Source organism: Littorina saxatilis, linkage group LG10 (genome assembly GCF_037325665.1).
Source record: "Littorina saxatilis isolate snail1 linkage group LG10, US_GU_Lsax_2.0, whole genome shotgun sequence".
NCBI classification, from domain to species: domain Eukaryota; kingdom Metazoa; phylum Mollusca; class Gastropoda; order Littorinimorpha; family Littorinidae; genus Littorina; species Littorina saxatilis.
Window position 1 is genome coordinate 23677761 of NC_090254.1, and position 15504 is coordinate 23693264.

General features: G+C 43.4%; 1 protein-coding gene across 1 annotated transcript in view; it reads right to left on the reverse strand.

Moving 5' to 3' along the window:
* Positions 1–1842: 1842 nt before the first annotated feature.
* LOC138978461 (uncharacterized) overlaps positions 1843–15504 on the reverse strand; it is a 31330-nt gene continuing 17668 nt past the window's right edge. The window contains exons 12-16 of the mRNA XM_070351203.1: positions 14388–14558; positions 13652–13857; positions 5400–5610; positions 4574–4768; positions 1843–3921 (exon numbers count right to left, since the gene is read on the reverse strand). Coding sequence (XP_070207304.1) covers positions 2998–3921; positions 4574–4768; positions 5400–5610; positions 13652–13857; positions 14388–14558 — 1707 coding nt within the window. The 3' untranslated portion in view covers positions 1843–2997. The remainder of the gene's footprint in view (positions 3922–4573; positions 4769–5399; positions 5611–13651; positions 13858–14387; positions 14559–15504) is intronic.

Here is a 15504-nt window from a genome sequence, read left to right on the forward strand (position 1 = left end):
CTTGGACTGGTGCATGCTGGAAGTCTTGTGTGTGTATGCGTGCGTCAGTCATTCCGCAAGTCTGTCAGTGGAAGTGGTTGTCTGCTTGTTCACAAATGCATATAAAGTGTAGTTGCTTTGTTTTTATTTATTTAGAACAACAAAAACATACATTGTTTTCCTAATACAGCTTTCCAGCTTGAAGCCCCATTTCAAAATGCCTAACTGTATCAACACAAAGCTTGAAGACAGGTCAAAATGTATTCTTTACAGAGTTATATATATATATGTCGTGCCGAATTCACGTAATTGCCGACTTCGCGGAATCGGCAACATTTTTGCCCATTTCGCGTAATCGGCAAAACGCTGCCCATTACGCAAAATCGGCAGCGTTTTGCCGAAAACGCGTAAAGGCTTCTAAAATTTGCCCATTTTGAGAAATCAGCAGCCACTTTTTGGTTTTAAAGTTCTCAAATGCCTGAGATATCATCACACTTAGACAACTAGATACTCGAATGGATAGATATTGCAATAATCGATTAGTTATGGCAAGTTATTGCAAAAAATGTAGTTTTCGTGCATTTCCGGAGTCATGCTCGACACAGACTAACATAGACCATACAAAACATAGTAGGGAGGTAAAACAATGTTAATGCAATGTTCTGGTGACACAAAAAGTAACAGACTGGCTGTCGCTTTTGTGAAATGGGCAAATTTTAGAGGCCTTTCCGCATTTTCGGCAAAACGCTGCCGATTTCACGTAATGGGCAGCGTTTTGCCGATTACGCGAAATGGGCAAAAATGTTGCCGATTCCACGAATTCGGCAATTCCGTGAATTCGGCACGACATATATAAATATTATAAAAGTCTCTCAGTTTTTACACAAACAGCAATGTCTTCATGTGGGCCACATGCAACGAACCATGAGGACTTTGAACTCTCTTTGTTTGATCAAAGACAATAGATGTTTTCAGGAAATAACTCTGTCAGGATTTACAAGCGAAAGGGAGTTGCACCCTTCTGACAAACCAGGTTGTACAACCTTAATAGGTAACACATGGTCAAACGAGAAACACATGTTGACCAGTTAAAAACAACAATGTGTATGCTCTGCAATGCCAGCTCGATATGACCCCATTTCTTTCGAAAATATCCACACCACAGTTAACAATTTGTTGCGGCAATGCTGGATCGCTTGCTCCCAGTGTCAGCCGACAACCGGTGTTTGAGGTCATGTGAGTTTGCTTGAGGTTGAGGTCACAGGAGCAGTGTGGGAAACTGACATGCATGCTTATCGATTGCTGCTCCGATGTGCAGAATTTTGAAGAAGAAAAAGAATGGACACTGCATAGCATATATATACATCAACTAGAGGAATACCCGGCTTTGCCGGGGTGAATCGCGAGACAGAGAAAGACAGCGTGGCGGTTCACCACAATCACCTTTGAAGGTGAAGTCCTGTCAAAGGGGATTGAGAATTTTAGAGCTCATTTCTAAGCCCTATATTATCTGTTATGGCTTCTCAAATGCCAGAACCTACAGACAGACAAAAGTTGCCAGACCCCATCACAAACAGAACTCTACAATCCACAGGTGTTGCCTACACACACACACACAGACACCAGGGCCGGACTACCGGGGGGGTTATGGGGGTTGCGCACCCCCCCCCCCCCCCCTCCTAGCCTAAACATGTACCTCACTTATTTTTTAAAAATTTATTATTATTGTTTATTTCATGCCGTTTCATGCAAGGAGCGACCATTTTCCTATCTCAGAATATGACCTACCCCTTGACCCCGCCAGAGGGAACATCCCCCTGGACCACCACTGGCAACCCCCCCCCCCCCCCCCCCCCCCCCCCTCTCCTCTTAGCCTAGTCCGGCACTGGACACAGAAGCCGTATATATCTATCTATATATATAAATATATAGAGATAGATGACCGTGGATTTTTTGATAAATAGATTCGACCTTTGCACTTTTACAGTGAGGACAACTTACGGGTACATGCAAGGAAAGCCCACAACTTCTAAGGCGAACAACTCTGCAGAGTCTGCTGTGAAGGGCGACGGTAGTCTCCCTGTCACACTCGACCCCCTTTGAATGAACTTAGGTCCCTCCCAGGTGGAATGGGAACAGCACGAAAATGATTCAGTGGCCTGAACATTTCATGTCGAGTCCCATCGCTGTCGACGACGCCAAATGTAACCGAATGCCAAAATACCACAATCACCTTTGAAGGCGAAGTCCACTCAAACGGGATTGAGAATAACTGTTATGGCTTCTCGAAGGAAGGCCTGAACATACAGACACACCAAAGCCGCTAGACCACATCACAAACAGAACTCTACAATCCACAGGTGTTGCCCACACACACACACAAACACACACAGAGAAGCCTTATATATATATGTATATCTATATCTATAAATATATAAAGATAGATGACAGTGTATTTTTTGCGTGGCTATAAATTGATTCGACCTTTTCACTTTTACAGTAAGGACAACTTACGGGTGCAATCGTGACATTCTAAAAATAGTAACGGGAATATGGATTGACTCCACACGAAGGAAGGGAGATAAACGCTGAAAACACTGGAGAAGATAAGGAAGAGTTACTGGGAATGGATACAGAGAAAAACCAAAATCGGTTCAGCGCTGCGCGCTGAGAGCACGTGTTGAAATATCTCATCGATGAGGTTGTGTCCGGGGTGTAGCTGAATACGGTCTCCAAATTTGAAAAAGATCCACAGAGAACTTTGGCCGTGCATCACGGACACACACACACACACAAACACACACAGAGACAGACAGACAGACAGACAGACGTCGTATATATATATATAGAAGTCAGTTATTCGCTTTGATCATGGCTTTAACTGGTCAACCATGTGTTTCTCGTTTGACCATGTGCCCTGTTAAGGTTGTTTGTACGAGGTGGGGCGCAACTCCCTTCCGCTTGCAAATCCTGACAGAGGTATTTCCGAAAATCATCAATTCTAATGTTCATCCTTCTTCACACTGGAAGAGAACTGACGGAATCCACGCCATGCTCAGAGAGTACGTGCTGCTCTGCCAACACCATGCTGTCAAACTGCTGGTTGCACGTGCTACACATGTAAATCTCCCCAAGCTCACCACCCACACCTGCTGTCTGACCAAGCTTGCTACTGTCCGAAATAGTAGTCATATCTGCATCCATGTTTTCACTGCTTTGTGAAGGAGTCTGGATATTTGGAGGAGCTGATCCGTTTGTGAATGTGACGTTCATGGGGTCAGTTGTGCTGTCAGAGTGGACGATCTGGACATTGGAGAGGTCAAGGTAACTCTGCTGACCATCTGCTCCCTCCATGACCACCACCTCCTGTTTGGTGAAATCAGAGGGCAGGAGTATGGTCTGGGTCCGCCCTAAACTGTCGGTCACAATGACCTGTTGTGAGCCGGCTACATTCTGTAACACTGTCTCTGATCCAAACAGGCTCTGTGATTGGCTCGTACAAGTGTACTGCATCTCATGGTCTGAACTGCTGGAAGGCTGTAGCTGTCCTGTCATTTGTACGTTCGACAACACATCAACGACTTGTCCGCTTTGAAAAAGCATTGTTGACTGGTTGGTGTTGCGATCACGGACACTCCTGACAGGACACTTCATGCCTGCTCCAACTACGCTCTGCAAGCTCCCGAGAGAACGATCGCCTTGTGATGTGTTGGATTGTTCAATCACTTCCTGTTCAGAATTATCGGAAGTGACAACTTCTTCCTGCTTGAACATCAAGGACTGATTGGAAATGAGGTCGGCTGCAGTGACTTCATTCTCTGCAGGCATAAGGGTGACGATGGTGTCTTTGCCAAAGCCTTGCTGATGCACAATGTTGATTCGTTGCCCAGGCAACATACCCAGGAGAGGCGCTTGAAGTTTGACCGATTGTCCCGTCACAGCCTGGAAGAGAGAGAAAGAGAAATAACAGTTTGGTACAAAAATATACACTTGTCATGCTAAGAAATTCAAGTTAATGTTTGATTATTCCTCTTTCTGGAGCAACAGCTTGTTAGAAAGGAAGACATGTATGCCTCCTGCTAGCATGAAAGACGAAACTTCTGCCGTAAAGCAAACAAGAAAGGCTTCACTGAAGAGAAAACCTTACAAATGTATTACGCACATCACTCTCCCTCTCTCTCTCTCGCACCCGCACACACAGCAACTGCGGTTACACATGTTTCTTGTATATTTTACACATTCTTATAGACATCAAACACACGTCTAAACACTGCTGCAGAAGATGTATGCTAAATCTGGGGGACTGGGTTCAGCCATTTCATAATTTGGAATGGACTCAGGGCTTCAAGCACTGCTCATCACGACAAATTAGACAAGACAGGTTAAAAATAATAAAGTCAAATACTGTAACATGACACTAAGGTATTAGAAACAGTCTGATATATATATATATATATGACACTTTACGCCTACGCTATTTTCAGACAGCTTGACGCAACTTTGCAACAATGATGCATACGTCTTACATGGTTTTGAAAAATTCATCACGATCCCTTACCGGCTTGCACATGAACACACACACACACACACAAACCTGTGCTCCGTTTCCCTGTGCAGGGGGAGTAACTCCTGGACGCCACAGGACTTTGCTCCCCTTGCATCGAGCCTGATGAGCATTACGACGGGAACTTGATGCCTGGGGACGATTGCACTTGTTGCACATGTACGGACTGACACCTGTGACAGCCATCTTGTGTGCCACCATGTGTTGCTTCAGCTGAACCTTTGTCTGAAAACAAGGGGTGTTCATCTTTACCATGCAGAGCGACAGTGTGACTTCCCCTTCAACAAAGTAGAAATCCTCTTTAAAACAAAACCCAAAAATCTCATGCTGCAAAGCAAGAGTGGAATCTTTGGATGCATGTAACAATCTTAGTGATTGCTGTTCATATGAAGATGACTTGAGGAAGGTGGATCAATGACATTGCACAGAAATTTGTGAGGATGTGTGTGTGTGTGTATGTGTGTGTGTGTAAGAGAGAGAGAGAGAGAGAGAGAGAGAGAGAGAGAGAGATGCACCAGCTACCAACATCCCTCGGTCAAATCTCAAAGAAAAGCAACCTCATACAGACATTTCCACCATTAAGTTCCTAGTAATTCTATCTAGCTGACCCTCTCACCTTATACTTCTACCTAGCTGACCCTCTCACCTTATACTTCTACCTAGCTGACCCTCTCAGCTTATACTTTTACATAGCTGACCCTCTCAGCTTATACTTCTACCTAGCTGACCCTCTCACCTTATATTTCTACCTAGCTGACCCTCTCACCTTATACTTCTACCTAGCTGACCCTCTCACCTTATATTTCTACCTAGCTGACCCTCTCACCTTATACTTCTACCTAGCCGACTCTCTCACCTTATACTTTTTGTCACACTCCTTGCATTGGAAGGGCCTGTCGGCATTGTGGAGAAACGTTGTGTGTGTGGTCAGCATGGATCTGAAGGCGAAACCTTTGCCACACTTACTGCAGACGTGGGGCTTATCACCAGTATGTTTGTTCAGGTGATCCTTATAGTTGGCGCGGCTGTTGGTGGCTGCTGGGCAGTGCGGGCACTTGAAGGTAAACCTGGAATAGATAGAATAAATACAGTGCAGACATTTGTAGGCATATCTGGGATGGATAGAAAAAATACAGTGCGGGCATTTGTAGGTATATCTGGGATGGATAGAAAAATTACAGTGCAGCATTTGTAGGCATATCTGGTATTGATAGAATACAGTGCGGGCAAGTGTAGGTATATCTGGAACTAGAGGAATACCCGGCTTCGCCGGGGTGAATCGCGAGACAGAGACAGACAGCGTGGCGGTTCACCACAATCACCTTTGAAGGCGAAGTCCTGTCAAACGGGATTGAGAATTTTAGAGCTTATTTCTTAGCCCTATATTATCTGTTGTGGCTTCTCAAATGCCAGAACATACAGACAGACAAAAGCCGCTAGACCCCATCACAAACAGAACTCTATAATCCACAGGTGTTGCTTACACACACACACAAACACACACACACACACAGAGAAGACGTATATATATATATGTATGTCACACGCTTTCCTTCTTTGCCACTACTAAAGCAAACGTGTGCAAGATTGTATGTTACGCGCTTTGGAGCATGTGCAAGAACGGATTCAAACTCGAAATCGTCCCCCCAAAATGCACACACGACTTTTATTTCTCCTGCTGTTATCGTTTCTTCTCTTTACAAATTATTCAACGCTCAGAATACTGAAAACGGCATCCTAGACGACAGTACTGTTTCCATACGCGAATTTAGCTGCCCTTGAAAAGTGGCTCGCTCAGGAGGCCTGTTAGTCTGACACTATAAGGACAGAGTTGTGAACATAGATGACAAAGATCCCGGGAAGAACAAACATTTCGCGGATGCAGACACAGAAAGACGTCATGAAGATTGCGATGCTTCAAAAGATACAGACTGTGACGTCATTCACATATTCCGAGACGTCATATAGTTGTTCGGTCACTTTCGTCAAAAAGTAGATCTCTCCACAATGGCTGCTCCTGTGTTTAGGTTTATCAAGCGTGAGTACGCAAAACGTGTTTGTTCTCTCTGTTGAAGCTGTGAGACATAATCGCCATTACGAGCTAGTCGTGTGACAGAGAGTTTTCTTGCACACTCGACTGCTGCTGTTTCACTCCGGCTAAAGCCGTCGTGAAACATCTACAGTCTCGTGTGCAAGAAAACTCTCTGTCACACGACTAGCTCGTAATAGCGGGTAATATCTATAAATATATAGAGATAGGTGACAGTGTATTTTTCGCGTGGCTATAAATTGATTCAACCTTTTCACTTTGACAGTAAGAACAACTTACGGGTGCAAGGGAAGCGTTCTGGACAGCGCAGTGACATTCTAACAAGAAGAGCAAACGCTCGATCGAGTCACTTTCGCAGTTCTGAATATTATATGAGGCATCAGATGGACAGGAAGAAATTGCTATTCACAACACAATGAGTCACGTTCACATAAAATTTGAGCCCGGTCACTTTTATAGTTTCCGAGAAAAGCCCAACGTTAAGTTGTGTGTTGCCGAACAGAAAAGGCTAGTTATCTCCCTTGTTTTTCTGATAACGTTCGTAAAAGGCTACAGATGTAAATACTTTGATGTAAAGAATAATCCTACAAAGTTTCAATCACATCCGATGAACTTTGTCAAAGATATAAAATGTCTAATTTTTCCTTTGACGCTGACCTGTGACCTTGAAAAAGGTCAAAGGTCAACGAAACCATCGTTAAAGTGTAGAGGTCATTGGAGGTCACGACTAAACAAAATATGAGCCCGATCGCTTTGATAGTTTCCGAGAAAAGTCCAACGTTAAGGTGGTGTCTACGGACGGCCGGCCGGACGGCCGGCCGGACAGACTAACACTGACCGATTACATAGAGTCACTTTTTCTCAAGTGACTCAAAAATAGTAACGTAGAAACGGGAATATGGATTGAAGCCACACGAAGGAAGGGAGATAAACGGGGTGAATCGCGAGACAGAGACAGACAGCGTGGCGGTTCACCACAATCACCTTTGAAGGCGAAGTCCTGTCAAACGGGATTGAGAATTTTAGAGCTTATTTCTTAGCCCTATATTATCTGTTGTGGCTTCTCAAATGCCAGAACATACAGACAGTTAAAAATTAATATTAAAAGTCCTACGGTTTTGAGCCATTAAGGACTTGAGTGTTTGTCCGCTTTCAAAAAGAGGAAAGAAAGAAACAAAAAATAAGGAGAGGAGGGCAGGGGGTGGGGTTGAGTTGATGATGCTCTGTGGAATTTGTTAAAATGAAAAGTAGTTAAGATGTTTCTTGGTAAGAATTATAAGTCTGTATTCTATATCTTGAATAACGGGCTTGTAAATTTTTTTTTTTTTTTTTAATTCAAATCGAGTTAAAAAGTGGAACCTTTCAGGATCACCAATAAAACCAAATAGATGAGCAAGTAAGAGGAACACGAACAATAAATCTCAAAACTTTTTACAAATAAAAGGATTAAGATGTAAGCCACGAAGGCCGTGGTAATAAAAACAATATGTACAGTTTGGCGACTAGTGGGCCTTGGGTGAGGATATGTTGTCTAGAGGCTAGTCGCTAGAATCAGGAGGGATGGCGGGAGCCACTCGACCTCAAACTGAAACACGCTGATGTGATAATCTGGGCTTAGTTATACCCACAGCCCCATGTCCAAGTCCCTGACCAGTCGGCACAACAGCAAGCTGTGTGACCAGCCTAGAGAACTGCTACTGCGCAGATAATCCTGGGGACTCAGACCATGGAGCTGCATGTGGTCATATAAGGTTTTAAAGGTAATTCTATTTGTAGCGCATGGAGCGAAAATGTGTTGAAATGAATAGGGTTCTCCACAATGGCAGGACTTGTTAAAGATATGGAAGCGGCAGCCGCCGGCACGGAGGCGTCTGAAGATAGTGAGGAGGTTTGTTGGGAGATCGGGGTGTAGATCGTTCATATCAATGGGTTGATAGGACAGAGATGTTACGTACTGACTTCGAATGAGTTTACGGATTTTACTGTAGAACTCGGTTACTGAGTAGCCGATGTTAGTGTTAGCTGGGCTAGATTCTGCCGCTTCTTTGGCAGCGACATCCGCCAGTTCATTTCCCCGGACATACAGACAGACAAAAGCCGCTAGACCCCATCACAAACAAAACTCTATAATCCACAGGTGTTGCTTACACACACAAACACACACACACACACACACAGAGAAGCCGTATACAGTCGAACTCGCTTAAGACGAATCACTGGAGATCGTGAAATAAGTTCGTCTTAACCGAAATTCGTATTAAGAGATTTGATTTTTTTATTTTTTTATTTTTTTTATACATTTTTTTGTACATTTTATGTTATTTCAATTTGTTTCTTTCGCAACTTTCATGCTGCTTCACGTTTGGACAATAAAGTGACATTCAGTTACATGTTCATGTGTTACGTTTTTGGTCACACACACACACAAACACACACACAAACACACACGCACACACAAACACACACGAACACACACACACACACACGCACACACACACACACACACACACACACAGAGGTTGATTCTATTCTCGCACACCATGATTGTTTGAACATGTCAGATTGTATTCTCAATAATAGACAAAATATGAACAAGAGGCGAAGCCTTCAAGGCTCACGTAAGAAATCGACAAACAGTAACACAAACTCAATCACTCCGTCACACATACACACACACACACACACACACACACACACACACACACACACACACACACACACACACACACACACACACACACACAGTAAGCATAGGTGAAACTGTACAAGAAAGCGAGACCCTGGATCTGCCAAGTAGTCTCGGCCCGCTCACAATAACAATGACCGAGACTTTCAGTAATTCTTTTGCGTGACGTCTAACCCTCTTACGTCATAATGTGACGTCTTCAAATAGTTTCTATCACACACGTCAAACACGGAAATGTTAAAGTTTCTATCACACACGCACGCACGCACGCACGCACGCACAGACAGACAAAGTTTATCATCGCATAGGCTACACTTACGTGAGCCAAAAATCAGAGCAAGACACGATGAACGTCTGTAATAGACAAAATATGAAAACAAGCAGCAACATGTGTCGACACCCTGACTTTAATTACAACAATCACACTTTTTACTTTTGTGTAAATAATGAATTATTTAGTTAAATAATGAATTATTTAGCTATATAATGAATTATTTAGTTAAATAATTCATTATTTAGATCAACAGGAAAAAACGTAATTTCTTTACAAACGGATTGCCATAGACACGTTGTTGAACACCTTATCATTTTGACATAAAAAAAGTCTGTAATAGACGTCTGCTTGGCCTCAGTGATCGCTGTGTTGTGTATGAATGTTTGCATGGCACGGAGATTGTCCATGAACGTGTCGGATGCGTCGGAGAGTGGACGCATTTGCAGGAAATCCATCAGGGTGTCGACACATGTTGCTGCTTGTTTCGAGGTTGGGATCTCCCTCGTGACTGAATCATCCTCCTCTTCCTTCACAACTGTTTCACAGAGGGAAATCTCTCTCACGCTGTCAGCTATTTCTTTGACCGACAAAACGGCAGTTGTTTCCACTTCATCATCAACGTGGACAAAATCCTCCCATGACACTCCTTCACCCAGTTGAGAAAACCCCGGTGGTGCCATCACTGCCACAGGAACTTCCTCTGCTTCTGCTTCCTGGTTGTCATCGTCTGCGATGGGGACTGCCGCTGCCGCTGAAACAAACCCTGCGTGTCTGAAGCAGTTGACGATAGATTTTTCTTCGACGTAGGACCATGAAGATCGCATGATATGCAGTGCATCAAGGACGTTCAGTTTGAACGATGCTGAAGTCGACTCTTTATCGGAGATGTGCAGCAGGAGTTTGTGAACGACCACTTGACGGTAGTAGCATTTAAAATTGCGTATGATGCCTTGGTCGCAGGGTTGAGTTTGGCTGGTGGTGTTTGCTGGCAAGAATACGAGTTTTATCGCTTTGAGGTTTTGTAGTTTGGGGTGGGCAGGGCAGTTGTCGATGACGAGAGCGATTTTGCGGCCTTGGTGCAACATCTTGGCATCCAAATTCCTCACCCACTCTTCAAATATGACTCCAGTCATCCAGGCCCTCTTGTTGGCCACGTATTTCACAGGGAGGGATGTAACTTTGGCGAAACATCGTGGTTTTTGAAACTTGCCAATCACAAAGAGGGGGAGTTTCTCACCGGCCATGGATGCAGTAATTAGCGCCGTCAAACGTTCTTTGGGGATTTTCCCACCTTTGCATTGGTCGCCTTTGAAGGCCAGTGTACGTGAAGGCAGGCACCGAAAGAACAACCCGGTTTCATCACAGTTGTAAATGTCTTCTGGCTCAAAACTCGTCAAAAGATCGGGAAGGTCTTTCGTGAACCAACGATCGGTCATATCCGGGGTGACCGCGCGGGACTCTCCTGTAATCGCTTTACAGTTGATGGCTCTTCGTTTTTTAAAGCGATGTAGCCAACCGTTGTTCGGAGCGAAGTCGATTGCCAATTCGGTGGCAAGTTCTTGAGCTTTTGAAAGCAGAAGAGGGCCAGAAATCGGGACACCTTGTGATCTTGTCTGTTTGAACCACGTGTAAACTGCATCATCCAAAATCTTGCCGTTTTTGCTTTCTCTCATTCTTTTGGATGTCAGTGGGTGGGATGAGTCGCTGAAAGCATCGTTGATCTTCACCTGATTTTTGAGTATGGTAGACAGGGTGGATGCCGATATCCCATGCTTTGCAGCAACCGCCGATTTTAAACCAGTCTTCATGTCCACGTCGCGTAAAATTTGTAGTTTTTTCTCAAGAGAGATCGCTCGTTTCTTATCTGCCATCGTTGTAGGCGATCTGTCTGACTGCAGTCGCGATCAAAGCTGATCCTTATATCAGTCATTCATGTTCAGTGTCTGAGCTATCAATCACTTTGATTCTAAATTTAAATTTGTTTTGTGAGTACAGTACAATCAGTTTAACTTTATTCAGTGATCGGTTGAGCAATGGTTCAAGCAGTCGACGCAAGGGAAGATACTCTTTGCAATATGATTACATCCGGTCCATGTGCGTTGATAAACATGGCGGAACACTTGCATTCCGGCGCTTTTGACACATTCAAACTTCTTAAATTCCCATGATATGTCGATCTCGGGACGAGTTTAAAGATTTCGTCATAAGCGTGAGTAAATTACAGACATTATGCATGCTTGGGAATCCAAAAAGTGCTCGTTATAAGCATAAATTCGTTATAAAGAATTCGTTTTAAGCATTTTTTTAAGCATGAAGAAAGAGGTATTCAGTTGGGAACTTAAAACTAATACGTTATAAGTCAAAATTCGTAACTAGCGTGTTTGTTTTAAGTGGGTTCGACTGTATATATATATGTATATCTATATCTATAAATATATAGAGATAGGTGACAGTGTATTTTTCGCGTGGCTATAAATTGATTCGACCTTTTCACTTTGACAGTAAGAACAACTTACGGGTGCAAGGGAAGCGTTCTGGACAGCGCAGTGACATTCTAAAAATAGTAACGTAGAAACGGGAATATGGATTGAAGCCACATGAAGGAAGGGAGATAAACGCAAAACACTGGAGAATATAAGGAAGAGTTACTGGGAATGGTGAAATGAACAGAAAAACCAAAATCGGTTCAGCGCTGCACGCTGAGAGCACGTGTTCAAATATCTCATCGATGATATTGTGTCCGGGGTGTAGCTGAATACGGTGTCCAAATTTGAAAAAGATCCACCGAGAACTTTGGCGTTGTGATGTGGTCTAGCGGCTTTGGTGTGTCGGTATGGGGGCCCGGGTAGCTGAGGTGGAACCAAAATCGGTTCAGCACTGCGCGCTGAGAGCACGTGTTGAAATTATCTCATTGATGAGGTTGTGTCCGGGGTCTCTCTGAATAAGACCACCAAATTTGAAGCAGATCCATCGAGAACTTTGGCCGTGCATGGCGCACACACACACACACAGACAGACACAAGTCGTATATATATATAGATGGATAGAAAAAATACAGTGCGGGCATTTGTAGGCATTTCTGGAATTGATAGAAAAAAAACATGTATTCTATCTTATTCTTGTGCTGGAGCACTGAAGAAACTTATTCATACAGTAAATATTTAGGGTGATTGTCACTGCTGACTTTCTCCTAAAAGTTGTCAGTGTTATAGCTTTTGACTTCATCAAAATGATGCACCCTGTGCTATCAGAAACAGGTACAGGGGGGAAAAAATAGATTTTTTAAATTTCTATATAAAAACCAAAATGTGTTTTCTGATACACTGCAGTTACTTCCCATTAACTGAAGGCGCCAGCTGTATCACATTGTGAGTTGTGATTAATTTTGTGTCAATTTTGAATCGATATATAAACTTTTCTCACAGACTCATGATACAATATTCAAACTATATATTTCAGCTGCTGAAAAAATACATGTTAGTTTCAAAGATAAAAACATTGTTTCAGTTTGCAGTTTACAAAGAATACAGCTTAGTGACTAACCTCCCTTTGTCACAATCATCTTACTTTCTCTCTGCGCAAGGTTTGCAGTTTACAAAGAATACAGCTTAGTGACTAACCTCCCTTTGTCACAATCATCTTACTTTCTCTCTGCGCAAGGTTTGCAGTTTACAAAGAATACAGCTTAGTGACTAACCTCCCTTTGTCACAATCATCTTACTTTCTCTCTGCTCGAGGTTTGCAGTTTACAAACAACACAGCTTAGTGACTATAAACTCCTGACCTGGGAACCCCTGTTTTGCACTTGGAGTATTCTCAAACAAACTTGGTGTATTTTCAGAAAAAAATGAGCGTATTCCACACAATGCATTTGAACCACGGCAGTTTGTTCTATCCTCTTTAGTTACAAGGTCAAGGAGGCTGGTGCCAGCACCCTCAGGGTAATTAGCTTCAGCTTGCGCTTGTGAAAAAAAGTAGTAGGAATTTTTCTCGTCGTATTTATTTTTCACTGACTGTACTGATTGTATTCTCGGCATAATCAAGCGTACAAAATACGGCAAAATTGTATGGGTTCCCAGGTCTGCACAATTATCTTACTTTCTCTCTGTGCGAGGTTTGTGTGTGTCCATGTGGGCCTGCAGTGTGTTGGTCTGGTGGAAACGCCACCCACAGATGGGGCAGGCGTGGCGTTTCTTGCCCTCGTGGCGCTGCATGTGTGAGTGCAGGTAACGCATATGTGCAAAGGTTTTACTGCAGACCTGACAGGCGAAGGTCACTTTTGAATGCGTGGCTGCCACGTGCACCTGAAACCAGAGAGAGATTGAAAAGTACATGTAGCTGTCCTGTCCTACCCTTCACTACTGACCGTTAGGCAAAGCAAAGAAAGGTATTTCGCATATATATAGGGTGTCTACAAAAAAGTACCCCAAAAGACATTGAAACATCAGTACCGAGAAATGGAAAAACTAAGAGAAGGGACAATGAAATCCGAATGACAGCACAGTGGTTCCAACAGGATGGAGGCCCACCACATTCTCAGAGAAATCCAGAACATCCCACAGGAAACATTCCCCAATGCAATGAACAATATGGCAATGAGGATGCAGTCTGTTATCGGAAAACGGGGTGGCTACATTGATCACGAGGTGTGAAGAAACAGACGATCTCAACTGAAAGCTGTGAACTGGGGACAAAACTTCTATGAACTGACTACAATATCACGCAAAAATTATTTCAATCAAGTTACTGACTTGTCTGTAGTATTAAAAGAAAATCGGGTACCTTTTATTTTATAGACACCCTGTATATATGTATATATAGTCCTGGCACTCACCCTGACAGCAGCCTCAGTGCCCAGTGTTTTGCTGCAAATAGGACAGGTTGGAGTCTTAAGTCGATGCTGCTGACTATGTTGACGCATATCCCAGCGGTCGATGGCTATGTAGTCACACGCTGTGCATTTCAGCATGGACTTCTTGCGTCCCCTCTTCAAAGCTCCAAGCTCCTGTTCAACAAAATGCAACGTGGAATATTAATTTCTATATCCAAATTTGGATTCAGTGAAAGCATTGCATCTGCATCAACAACTGTGTGAGTGTCCAGGAAAAGATCAGTTTCATGGACATGAAAGATTTCTTGCCACAAAAGTAAGGATAATAATAGTGAGGTTACCCTCATGGAAATTCCGGCTACTTTCTCACTGGGGAAAGCGAGCTGCCATACAATACAGTGTACAGCGCTACCCATTTTTTTTCATTTCCTGCATGCGTGTATTCATGTTTCCAAGCCCTGAAACTTTTGCTGTGAACTTGGGTTCTTTATCGTGGGCATGTGTGCACACGGGGGTGTTCCGCCACAGAGGAGAGTCTGCACAAACTTGACTCTGGAAAATAAATCCCTCGCCGAACGAGGGGATCAACCCCACGCCCATAGTGACAACTGGTTTTGAAGCCAGCGCTGCTGTCGACTAAGCTATTTCCCCGCCCATGTTGTACATGTATAGGCAAATAAGGAGCTGGACATCTGTGACAGTACTTCTACTACATGTACTTGCCATTAAAACCACATGTCACAGTGGAGGAGGTACACACAGCTGGAGCTGCATGTATGTATAACATCATTTTAAGTCGCGCAGAGAGAATGCATGAGGTGATGAAACAGTCATTGAAGACGTGGTGAGTAAATGTGAATGTGCAATAGCGTTTTAAACTTAAAAGACAAAACAATAGAGGAAGGGTGTGTGATGACATCAATAATATTGACTTATGATTTATATGTATGCAGAAGTAAGAAGTGATGAGACAGCAATAAAGCATGCAGAGGTTGAACATATAGCATGCATTAGTCATGTGTGTATATATGTTTCAATAAAGGCGGTCCTTAATCCAGCCCGAAGTCGACTTCCGAAAACATAATGCTAAACTTTTGTACGGCCAGCTTAAGTATACTTC